This window comes from Schistocerca nitens, chromosome 2, assembly GCF_023898315.1.
Source record: "Schistocerca nitens isolate TAMUIC-IGC-003100 chromosome 2, iqSchNite1.1, whole genome shotgun sequence".
Taxonomy (NCBI): domain Eukaryota; kingdom Metazoa; phylum Arthropoda; class Insecta; order Orthoptera; family Acrididae; genus Schistocerca; species Schistocerca nitens.
In genome coordinates, this window is record NC_064615.1 from 960,466,832 (window position 1) to 960,479,080 (window position 12,249).

The 12,249-nt window shown below is 39.2% G+C and overlaps 1 protein-coding gene across 2 annotated transcripts in view; it reads left to right on the forward strand.

The window, feature by feature from the left end:
* The window catches only part of LOC126237280 (uncharacterized), a 157,175-nt gene that overhangs the window by 36,795 nt on the left and 108,131 nt on the right, over window positions 1–12,249 (forward strand). For both annotated transcript variants that reach the window (XM_049947217.1, XM_049947216.1), the window contains exon 4: window positions 3,613–3,781. In XM_049947217.1, coding sequence (XP_049803174.1) covers window positions 3,613–3,781 — 169 coding nt within the window. The remainder of the gene's footprint in view (window positions 1–3,612; window positions 3,782–12,249) is intronic.

The window sequence follows — 12,249 nt, forward strand, 5'->3', positions numbered from 1 at the left end:
TGTAAGGTCTGTTTCACAAATCCAGTTTGAAATTTTTACAGTTTGGATGATAATGTATGAACCATTCTGAGCTCTTTCTTCATTCTCCTCTGATCAGTGACAGCAGACTCAAGATGTATCCTCAATGATAGTTCTTTGGCAATGTGCTGGAGAATTTCCTCACAAATACAGAAACACATTACACATTCAATTCAGTCATCATAAATTGATGCAACCCTCGTGTAAACACCTCTGAAACTGAAACCCATTGTTGATCATATGTGGTGATGCATATCTACATGCCTATTATGCAGGTCACACCTAAGTGCCTGTCAGAGACTTTGTTGAACTATCTTCAGGCTATTTCTCTCCCATTCCACTGTCAAAAGTGTGCTGGAAAAATTAACACATAAATCTTTTGTATGAGCTTTGATTTCCCTTATTTTATTACAATGATCATTTTCTTCTATGTAGCTGGGTGTCAACAAACATTTGCACATTTGGAGGAGGAAGCTGGTGACCGAAATTTCATGAAAAGATCTCTCACTGCATCTAAAAATGTGTTTGTTTTAATGATTACCACCCCAACTCATGCATCATATCTGTGTCAGTCTCTCCCCCATTTCCTGATAACACAAGATGAACTGCCCTCCTTTGAACCTTTTTAGTGTCCTCCATATATCCTATGTAAGGATCCCATATCATGCAGCAGTACTCCAGAAGAATGATGGATAAGCATAGTATAGGCAGTCTCTTTAGTAGATCTTTTGTGTCTTGTAAGTGTTGTCAGTAAAATGCAGTCGTTGGTTCCCCTTCCCCACACCAATTTCTATGTGATAATTTCAGTTTAAGTTGTTTGTAATTGTAGTTCCTAGGTATTGAGTTGGACTGACAGTCTTTTGGTCTGTGTGGTTTACTGTGTAACTGGAATTTAATGAATTCCATTTGGTACTCCCATGGATGACTTCACATTTTTCATTATTTAGAGTCAATGCCACTTTTTGAACCATCAGATATATCGTCTAAATCATTTTGCAATTACTTTTATCTCCTGCTGAGTTTTCGAGATGGTAAATGGCAGCATCATCTGCAAACAGTTTAAAAGTGATGCTCATATTATCTCCTAAATTATTTACGTAGATTAATAACAGCAGGGAAACTATAACATTTCTGTTTTACTTGACAACTTTGTACCAATAATTACAAATTGTGATCTTTCTCAAATGAAATCACTAATCCAGTCACATACCTGAGATGACACTCTGTAGGCACACAATTTGAGTAGAAGCCACTTGTGAGGGATAGAGTCAAAAGTCTTTTAGAAACCTAGAAATATGGAATCAAACTGAGAATACCTCTCAGTGGCACTCATTGCTTCATGTGAGTAAACAGCCAAGACTGATGGTTTCTGAGTGTGTACTATGTGTCAATAGATCATTTTCTTAAAGGTAATTCGTAATTTTCAAACACTGTATATATTCCAGAATGCTACCGCAGATCAATGTGAGTGATATGGGCCTGTAATTCAGTAGATTACTCCTATTTCCATTTTTGGTTATTGGTTATTGATGTGACCTGCACAAGTTTCCAGTCTACCAGGCTTTAGGTATGGATCTTTCATCAAGCAAGTGATTGTATTTGATTGCTAACTGTGGAGTAAAAAAATGGTTGAAATGGCTTTGAGCACTATGGGACTTAACATCTGAGGTCATCAGTCCCCTAGAAATTAGAACTACTTAAACCTAACTAACCTAAGGACATCACACACATCCATGTCCGAGGCAGGATCCGAACCTGCGACCGTTGCGGTCACACGGTTCCAGACTGAAGCGCCTAGAACTGCTCGGCAACACCAGCTGGCCAACTATGGAGTATACTCTGAACAAAACCTAATTGTTACACAATTTGGACCAATTACCCATGGCAGCTGCTATTGTCTCGAATTTTGGAGTATTTATTTTGTCTTTTTGGTGAAGGAATTAGGAAACCATGTTTAGTAACTCCACCTGAGTGACACTCTCACTGGTAACATTACATCTGTTGTTGCACAGTAAAGGTATTGATTCTTCTGTAGAACCAGAATTTCTTTGGATTTCAAGACAGAGCTTCATTGTGGAAACAATTAAAAGTATCTTGCATTGAAGCTCATGCTAGATTTTGAGCTTCTGTCAGACATCACCTCTCTCACAAATTTTTCATTGTTTTCAATTTTTCACACTGTTTTTTGTTGGTTTTGCAACTGTGTTTTGACCTGTTTTGGGTACCATGGAAGAGGATTAGCTAAATCTCTTTTCAGTTTATTTTGTGTAAGGCTTTCAATTTCGAAGAATATTATTTCTCTGAATTTAAGGCACATCTGGTCTATGCTGACATAGTTAATTTTGAAGGAGTGGAGACTGTCTCCTAGGAAGGTATAAGAAAATTCTTATTTGGTTTTATAGGTATATTTATTTTACTTTTATTATTTGTGGAATTGGCTGTTATGATATTTAGCTTAACTGTGACAATCTTGTGGTCACTAATCCCTGTGTCCATCATGATGGTACAATTTGCTTAGCATTATTTATTGATTGGCAACTCCATAGTGTCCTGTGCACTATGACCAGATAATGGGTATACTTGAAAAGAGAGACAGCATTAGTCGTATATTTTTATTATCGCAAAATCAATTTTCTGTCACTGAGTGACCATCTTCAGTGCTGTATTATATAACTTAAATTAGTAAGCACTGGTGTCAATAAGCTTACGGCAATCACATTATTTGTTGATAAGAGGTCAAGTATGTTTTTGCTACCATGTAATGCTTAATACAGTGAAATTTCATCCACTACCACACTGTTGTTTCCCATTCTGATAGCATCAAAGACAGAAATATTCTCTGTGGCTACAGCATGATGTGCATAGTTTGGAAGATGGTTTTGTCACTAATATCATACCACTTGCAAATTCCAGCTCCAAAAATTGTTACTCAATCAGTCATTCATCATCATGCTGCTGAGGCAAATATGCATCATCATACTTGACTACTTTTCTGCAATAAAGTCCTGTAGTTTTCATAGCTCCATGATGCAAAATGTGAATAACACAAAACTGTTTCCCCTCCTAGTGCCAGTAGGGCAGCCTTCTTTACCTTCTTTTTTTTTTAATATATATACCTACTCTTCATCCTTTGTCACAGCCTCACTTAAGTATGAGGCTAATTTCACATCACTGTGATCGTAGCACATTAATACCAGGAAGATATTGTCAGCAAGATATGAGCTTACTTTTGGCAAAGCTTTTGTGTGACTCTGTTGGTAACCCATCTCAAATGGTCATGCTTTTGATACTGACTGAAGTTTTAAAATTAAATAAAATCTTTGCTAAGCTGTAAACTGGTAGTATTAATTTTAAATCTGTACAATGATGACAAATTAATGAATTGTAGGATCATATTTAAATATTAAATTAAACACTAAAAAGTCATAACATAGCTCTCTCTCTTTCCCCCCTCCCTCCTCCTCCTCCTCCTCTCTCTCTCTCTCTCTCTCTCTCTCTCTCTCTCTCTCTCTCTGTCTGTGTGTGTGTGTGTGTGTGTTTTACCTTTCTTTATGGATCTCTTATCTACATACAAATTGTTATCATGTCCAATAGGTTCAGAGTTGATGGAATTACATTTAATCCAGAAATACAACCTTCAAACGGCGTTTCCCCATATGGAATTCAAGGATTTCAGAAGGAGAAACATGCATTACTTATGAAGTCATTTTTACCAGAAAATACAGAGTCAATTGATGTAACTATACTTACACCGTTTGAAAAGGTAAGTAACTTTAGATTAATAAAATGAAAAATTTTCCATTTATAATTGATTTTATATAAATTATTGTGCAGATAGTACTGAAAGGAGAATTTATTTGTGGAAACTGTAAAAGATAAGGTGACACAGAATTGCTAACAGTTCTTCTCTTCAGGAGGTAAAATTCCAGTGCTGCTGATAGATACATTAGGAGCAGAAAAAAAGATAACCTAGCTTTCAGAACTATTAGTTCCCTCCTCATAGAGAAAACAGGAATAGGTTAGGAAAGTTGGGAAAAGGAAGCACCTCATTTGGACCCCAGCATGAGAGGGACCCATCTGTTGTGAGGTTGAGAGGAGGCAAACATGAAGGGAAAGTGTGAAAGAGAGTAGGATGCCAGAGATAGTACAGTAATGGGATCTTGGGGTAATGATAATGGTCTGGGAATGTCGAATGGTTTAACAAGTATGTTACAAGTGGAGGAGGATGATAACAGGCAACAGTGGGTGGTATGTAAAAGATATGTGGTACAGGTGATCTGATTTCAGAGCCCAGTGGAGTAATTTTTATACACATTTGAGGTTAGGCTTGTATACACATTTGAGGTTAGTCATGTTTCTGGGTGTAAAGGTGATACTTCTAAGTTTTTTTTCTTTGAAAACAGGAGCTGTGTTTCTGAGAGTATACAATTACAGGGCTGTCAAGGAGATTTGTCTGCAAACAAAATCTGTGGGGTTGCTGCAAGAAAGGAGAGTCTGTTAGATGTTATTGGTATAAGTGATGAAATATTCAGTATTGGAGCCAATATGTTAGTCAAGGATGCCTAGGCAGTAGGACAGGGAGCCTTTGGTATGGAAGGTATGGCTGCTGTTGAAGTGGAGATACTGCTGTGCATTGATTGGTTTTATGTGAACTGAGGTTTGGATGCGAGCTTCGGTGAGATGGAGGTCAATGTCAAGGGAGTTAGTTTTGTACTTGAGAAAGAACCATGCAAATTTGACTCTGGAAAAATAGTTGAGTTGTTCCAGAGAGTGGAGGCATTTTTCTTCACATCAGGTCCAGACTACAATGATGTAATTGATGAATCTGTACCCAGCCATGTGGGCTAGCTTTTAGAATGCTGCTTCCTTGCAGCCCATGAGAAGGTTGGCATAGGCTGTGGTCTTCTTGATTCTTGTAGTGGTTCACCTGATTTCATTGTAGATCTGGCCCTTGAATGTCAAGTAGCTAGTGAGTAAGGCTTTGTTGTCTAGGGTGACAATAAAGACATAGTACACTGTCACAAGGCATTAGGAGAAACTGTGGGATGTTGCTATAGAGAGAGTTTGCATTGATAGTGAGGTGGTTCCCAGGTGGTAGAGGAGTGGGAATGTATTTGAGATATTGTAGGAAGCAATTGGCACCTTCTGTGTAGAATGGTTTGGCGGTGTTGGTCTACCAGAGCTGAGATATCTTTGATATGAGCTTTGACACCTGCTGTAATGGGGCAGCCAGGATGGTTGTTTTTATGTGTATGGGCAGTAAGTAGAGGTCAGGATGGTCAAGGATGTCTGTTGAGGCAGATGTGAGTCTTTGCGAGGGCTGTGCAGTTTTTAAGAGTTTCCACAGCTCAATCTGGGTGGTAGAAATGTGACCATTAAGAAAAGTATTGCACATCATGGTGATAAGGAGCTGATGAAGCTCACTGGGACATACTCCTCACAGTCAAAATCCGCAACAGTGGAACAAGGAGGGTGATGACAGTGTGGACTGGCTTTAGGTCAAAAATAGCTCAGGGCTCAGTTTCATGAAGTTTATAAATTTCAGAGATGTTTTTGAGGAATTTCTGGAATGCCTGGAGATGGTGACTTTGGTGAAGAGTAGAAGTGTCTCTTTGAGTTTTGTATTGGAACTATTCTAGCAGAGTTTGATGAATGCTCTGTTGTTATGGCGTGGGACTAGTTAGTGAAACAGAATTGCCAGTTAAGATTATGGGAGAATGAGAGGTAATCCTTCACTGGGTCACTATAATTTGAGTTGGGTGTGGGAGTGAATGAAGGTTTTAAAGGAACTGATATTTCAGGATTGGAGTGGGATCTGGATAAGAGGTTATACACATATTCCAGTAATTCTTTTATACATATTTGACACTGGGATGTGGATAAAAACAAAAAATATATCAATTCAAATTACATAGAACATGTAACAGATGCTGCTAAGTACAGTTAATTAAAAAAAAACTGCACAGAAAATGAAAACAAAAAATGAAAAGATGGAACTAGAACAAAAATTTTAACAACCCAAAATTATATTATAATAGGCATAGCACAAGGATTTGCACACGTTGCACAACAGTACATAATAAACAAAAAGAAATACACATATAAAAGTAGTCTTTAAAATTTTTGACAACATTATCAGCAATCTTATATTAAAATGATAATTAAAAAACAGTCTTGATCGCAAATTTCCTTTAATCGGAGTGGCTGGTTTCAATCCTTAAGGATCATCTTGAGACTCTGAAATAACACACGTACAGATAGAGGGATCCTTACAGTAACGTATATACACAAAAATAAGATTGCAAACTAAATATACCCAGAACAGCAGGTGGACTTCCATGGAGCAGGCTGCACCGATCCACGACACTGAATTAACTGCTAAATGTATAGGCAAGGAGTGGTCTTAAATATCACTAGTCCCACTCACCATCTTGTGCATGACATCAGTGTTAGCCAATCATGAGTACAGTGTGTACTATTAGCATAAAATGTATTACAATAGTCTGTATTATAAGATCTGAAGAAGAGTTATAGGTAAAATACATCATAAAATTGCTGCAAAATAGCTATTCGTCAAAAAATATAAACTGTAGTAAAAAATTAGTTTAAAATAATGTAGACGATGGCTTCAAAGGAGAAATAATTGTGGATGAGGATATAGCTGGTGATGGTGATGAAGGAGGTGGTGACCCCAAGCATGTCAGTGTTTTTTATCATTGTAATAAATAAACTTCGTGATTTCCGTCCCTAAATAAATTGTTTCAAAATAAATAAAGTGAACTCCTTCCTCTCTCCAGGAGCTGGACACAGGCTGAGTCCTTTTCTCACCATTTTTCCCCAGACCTTGTGACGAGGGCACCCTCTTGTGAAAGTACTGTGTATTAGGTCAGTTGGACTCCAGACCTCATGGTGAACACACTGAATGGAGCTACTGCCTCAGATTGTTTAAATAAAGACTGCATGCAAAATAAAGACTTACATCCACCCTATCCACCAGCCTAACACACACTGCCCCTTTACCCACCAATTCCAAGGAAGAGGTGGGGGTCGGATGACATTGTCAGTTGGGTACTGGGATAGGTAATGTACTATAGTGACAAGGCGATGGGCAGTGGTTGTGTTAGTGTAGAGAGAAATGGCATCTGCAGCGACAAGCAGGGTGCTAGGTGGTAAAGGAACAGGAACTGTGGAGAACTGGTGGAAAAAATAGTTGTTGTCTTAGGGTAGGTTGTAGGTAATAGGCTGAAGGTGGTAGTCCACCAGAGCAGAGTTTCTCTCATCGCAATAATGGGCCACAATTGGGCATCCTGGGTGGCTCGGTTTATGGACTTAATGAAGCATATAGAAGTTAGGTGTGCAGGGAGTGGTGGTCGTGAGGAAAGAGATAGACTCAGAGGTGAGGTTCTGGAATGGACCTAAGATTGAAGAGAGACTGGAGATCCTATTGGATTTCAGAGTTCACTGTGGGTGTTTGTAGGTTGACATAACAGATAGCCGACAGAGTCCTTCCACCAGGTAACCCTGCGGTTCGTAACCACAGTGGTGGAGCCTTTTTCAGCACATAGGTTTAGAAGTTTGGGATCAGTTCTTAAGAGGTGGATTGTGGTTTTTTCTGCTGATGTAAAGTTGGTTTCCATGTTGAGATGTTTGGTGAATTATGTTAAGGGAAGTTTCAAAATTATGAAATTATGGATGATTAACAATGGTCAATCTGGGGACAGTGGGAGTGGTTAGTGGTTGGTTGGAGGATTCAGTATTGGTTTTGGTGTGAGTACTGTTGGTGGAGAAAAAGTGTTTCCACCACACTGAGCTGGAGAAGGAGAGTAGGTCTTAAACAAGCCCATCATGATTAAATTTTGGTGTGGGGCAGACAATAAGGCCTCTGGAAAGGACTGATACTAATATGGAACTGAGTCTGTTAGAGGAAAGGTAATGACTGTGATTCAGATCTGTCTAGGTTCAAGTTCTGTTTAGTGGTGGGAGGGCGTTTCTGAGGATATGGTAAACATAGTAGGTATGCTAGACAGAGTTTGATTGCTAGGAGGAGATGCAGGGGAGGTTTGATGGCAGTTCTTCTAAAGGTAGTGGATAGTGGTACTCCAAGGCAGAAATAGGAGACACTTAAGTTGGAGAGCTTTTTTGAGGTGGCTTTATACATACTACTCTAATTCTTGGAGGACAGGAGTTTCTGTCTGGGAGATGGGATGCAGGAATTTGTAATTGCAGAGCAGCAGAATTTTAATGGAAGGAGAGGAGGTATTGCAAGGAGGTTTTGCAGGACTAAGTTGGTGAGGACTATAGAGACAGGTAGTGGTCATTGTGGAAGGAGGGTGGCAGCTGAATATAGGTAATTTGATAGTGAGATGATTTTTGGGGGATTTCATAAGCTAGGCAACATGAAGGAACAGCATGTGGGACTGCATTCTGGCTGCAGATAAGAAAACTTTTCTTTATCGGTGCAGATGGCATGTTCAAGGATCCAAGAAGGAGGATAAAAAATGCACAGAAGTATGTGGGAAAAAATCACAAAAACTATTAAATGGATGAAGTGTAGGGAAAAAAAGTGAAACCTGAGGAGTAGCGCTTATAGTGAAAGTCGAAAATGAACTAAAGTCAATATGTAAACACCATAAGGTCAAAGAGAAAAGTAAAAGACATTAATAATGGGATGCAAGTCACTAGTTGGGTATGTGTGAAGAGAGGAGGCAGTGGATGTAACTGGATTAGGTGAGGTCAGTATGTGCATGCTGGAACAAGGGAAGAAAGGGAGGGGGTTGTTGGTTAGGTACAGACTTCAACAAAGAAAGGTACAGAAAATCACACGCAAAAATACGCCAGGGTGAGGGAGGAAGTGTGATCAGTTTGCAGGTCAGGAATAAATACTTGAGTGGGAAGACATGGGACATGAGATGCTGCACCAACAATCTGTGCAATCACATAGCCAAGTGTTGTGTGCAGCATAGCATCTTATCCATCCCTACCCTGCTATCTCTTCCCCCCCCCCCCCCTCCTCCCCCTTTCTGCTTACCCTCACTGACCACTCCAGCAAATTCTGCCCATGTCAGATGCAGAGGCAATCATAGACAGGCTGCAGCACATGGAGGCAGTGGTCATGTGTGTATTATTTGTATTCGAGTGACAGCAAATGTTTTCTATTTCAGGAGAATGACTTTTGTGTCCAAAAGCTTAAATGTTTAGCAATCTTTCTCATGGTGGCTGTCTGTGACTCAGTGCTCCTACCGTATTTACTCGAATCTAAGCCGCACTTTTTTTTTCCGGTTTTTGTAATCCCAAAACCCGCCTGCGGCTTAGAATCGAGTGTAAAGTAAGCGGAAGTTCTGAAAAATGTTGGTAGGTGCCGCCACTACTAACTTCTGCCGTCGAATTATGTAGCGCTACACAAGAATGCTTTGCAGGTACAAAGATAAATACTGGCGTCTCTGCCCCAAGTTTCGACCACTGCATTTTCATACATTATCCAATGAAGTAAATACAAATTCCGTATCTTCAAATGTAGCAGCATTTCAACGTACTACAAAAATCCGACTGGCAAGACTGTTTGGGATGTTTGTCAATATGGCCAACTCTACATTCTAAATTTTTACCTACCTGTGACAAGAAATCGTTGCTAATAAGAACTTTTATGAATCGTGAATCACATGCAGTATTCTCTTCACCATAAAATTAATACGGATATAAACATTTTCCATGTATTCTTTCATGTTTGCTGCTATCTCATTTAAATCCTGCCTGCCTAATAAACTACGAAACTAGAGTGAGACAACAGCAAATGCAGAATAATATACATATCATGTCATGTTTATATTCGTATTATTCTTACACCTAATAGTGATACAGTCAGAAATGAAGCATGGCAATTGACAAGATTTTTAAATCTAAGATGACTAATTACTGTGCAGAATGTAATGTGCTACAGAGGTGTCTGCAAAGATTTTAAAACGGAGAAAAATTTTCGCTAAACTCTCATTCAGAACATCTATCATAAAGAAAGCAGCAGTGTAAGTAACAACAAATAGCAGTCTCTTGCCATTGTTTCGCTAATGAGATGATTCCTCTCTTTTTTAAAAAGAAAAAAAAAAAAAAAAAGCGGCGGTAGCGCGCACAAAAGCAATCCATGCCGCAAGCAGCGACAGGTCGTAAACCCTCATTATCAGAATGCTACAAACAATGCATGACACAGTACAGTAATGCATTTTCAGCTTAGAGTGACATAAGCACCTATAACAAAGAGAACGGCACTTATCAGATCAAAGAAAAGCAATCAATTCAAAGCAGACGAAGCACGTGAAAAAGGAATGGTACCCTTATAAATACGGACGGAGCACCTGATGCATAGCAATGGCTACATGGTAAAGCTTAACTGCTAAGCTTAAGACTAGAACCAAACTACTGTAGCTGCATTGTCATTCATTCAAACTAAATTGTGTCTCATATTACAGTGGACCAACTTTGTTTCGATTTGGAGGTGCGACCTAAAACTTTTCTCTCCCCTTGAATTTCGAGTCTCAAATTTCAGGTGCGGCTTAGATTCGGGAATTTTTTTTTCCTTGATTTTGAGTCTCATTTTCCAGGTGTGGCTTAGATTCGAGTGCGGCCTAGATTCAAGTAAATACGGTATACATGTTGAGCAGCAGTCTATCATTTTCATATTGTTGTTATTCCATTGTATGATTTTGCCCCATGATCCTTTGCTTTTTAACAGATAATGGTTTTCTTTGCATCATTTCCAGTTAAGGGGGCCTCATTTATCTCATATATGATATTATAAATGGTGTTTTCAGTATCCCCACATCATTTTCCAAGGAATCATTGCAGCCCATTCACTCAGCTGCACTTATAGATCGTCACTGGGTTTTTTGCAGTTATCAGTTGATTGTTTATATGTTTATCATCAGTACTGAAAAGAATGCTTTTGAGTTGCTGACACAGTTATTACATCCCAGACTGTTTTGATTTTATTACAGGATTTATTGATTTTGGATGATTTTGATATGAACTTTTTGGTTTGAATATGAGGGAAGGGCAAGGGGGGGGGGGCGAATGGTGAAGATACGGAGTTTTATTGTTGGATTTGGATGGGCGATCTGTCAGGATTTGGTGATTAAGTAGGGAGGCAAGACCATGTTGAGTCAGCATTAGTAGTTCTCTGATAGTTGCAGAGGGCTGAGCATGGCAGCTTCACACACCTCAACCAACCATGTAACACAATTTTGTAACTGTCTCTATGGCACACATGAAGTGAATGGGACAGTCAAAACTCATCAGTCAGATTTATTAGGGGTGAAACGTGGAGTTCCCCAAGGTTCCATATTGGGTCCAATTCTGTTCTTACTATATGTAAACATTTTACATGTTGTTGTTGTGGTCTTCAGTCCTGAGACTGGTTTGATGCAGCTCTCCATGCTACTCTATCCCGTGCAAACTTCTTCATCTCCCAATACGTACTGCAGCCTACATCCTTCTGAATCTGTTTAGTGTATTCATCTCTTGGTCTCCCTCTACAATTTTTACCCTCCACGCTGCCCTCCAATACTAAATTGGTGATCCCTTGATGCCTCAGAACATGTCCTACCAACCTATCCCTTCTTTTTGTCAAGTTGTGCCACAAACTCCTCTTCTCCCCAATCCTATTCAATACTTCCTCATTAGTTACGTGATCTACCCAGTTAATCTTCAGCATTCTTCTGTAGCACCACATTTCAAAGGCTTCTATTCTCTTCTTGTCCAAACTATTTATCATCCATGTTTCACTTCCATACATGGCTACACTCCATACAAATACTTTCAGAAACGACTTCCTGATGTTTAAATCTATACTCGACGTTATTTCTTCTCCATGGATTTTAATGCCTACTCCAAATTTTTCTTTTGTTTCCTTTACTGCTTGCTCAATATACAGATTGAATAACATCGGGGAGAGGCTACAACCCTGTCTCACTCCCTTCCCAACCACTGCTTCCATTTCATGCCCCTCAACTCTTATAACTGGCATCTGGTTTCTGTGCAAATTGTAAATAGCCTTTCGCTCCCTATATTTTACCCCTGCCACCTTCAGAATTTGAAAGAGATTATTCCAGTCAACATTGTCGAAAGCTTTCTCCAAGTCTACAAATGCTAGAACGTAGGTTTGCCTTTTCTTAATCTAGCTTCTAAGATAAGTCATAGGGTCAGTACTCACGTGGTGCCATATTTCTACAGAATCCAAACTGA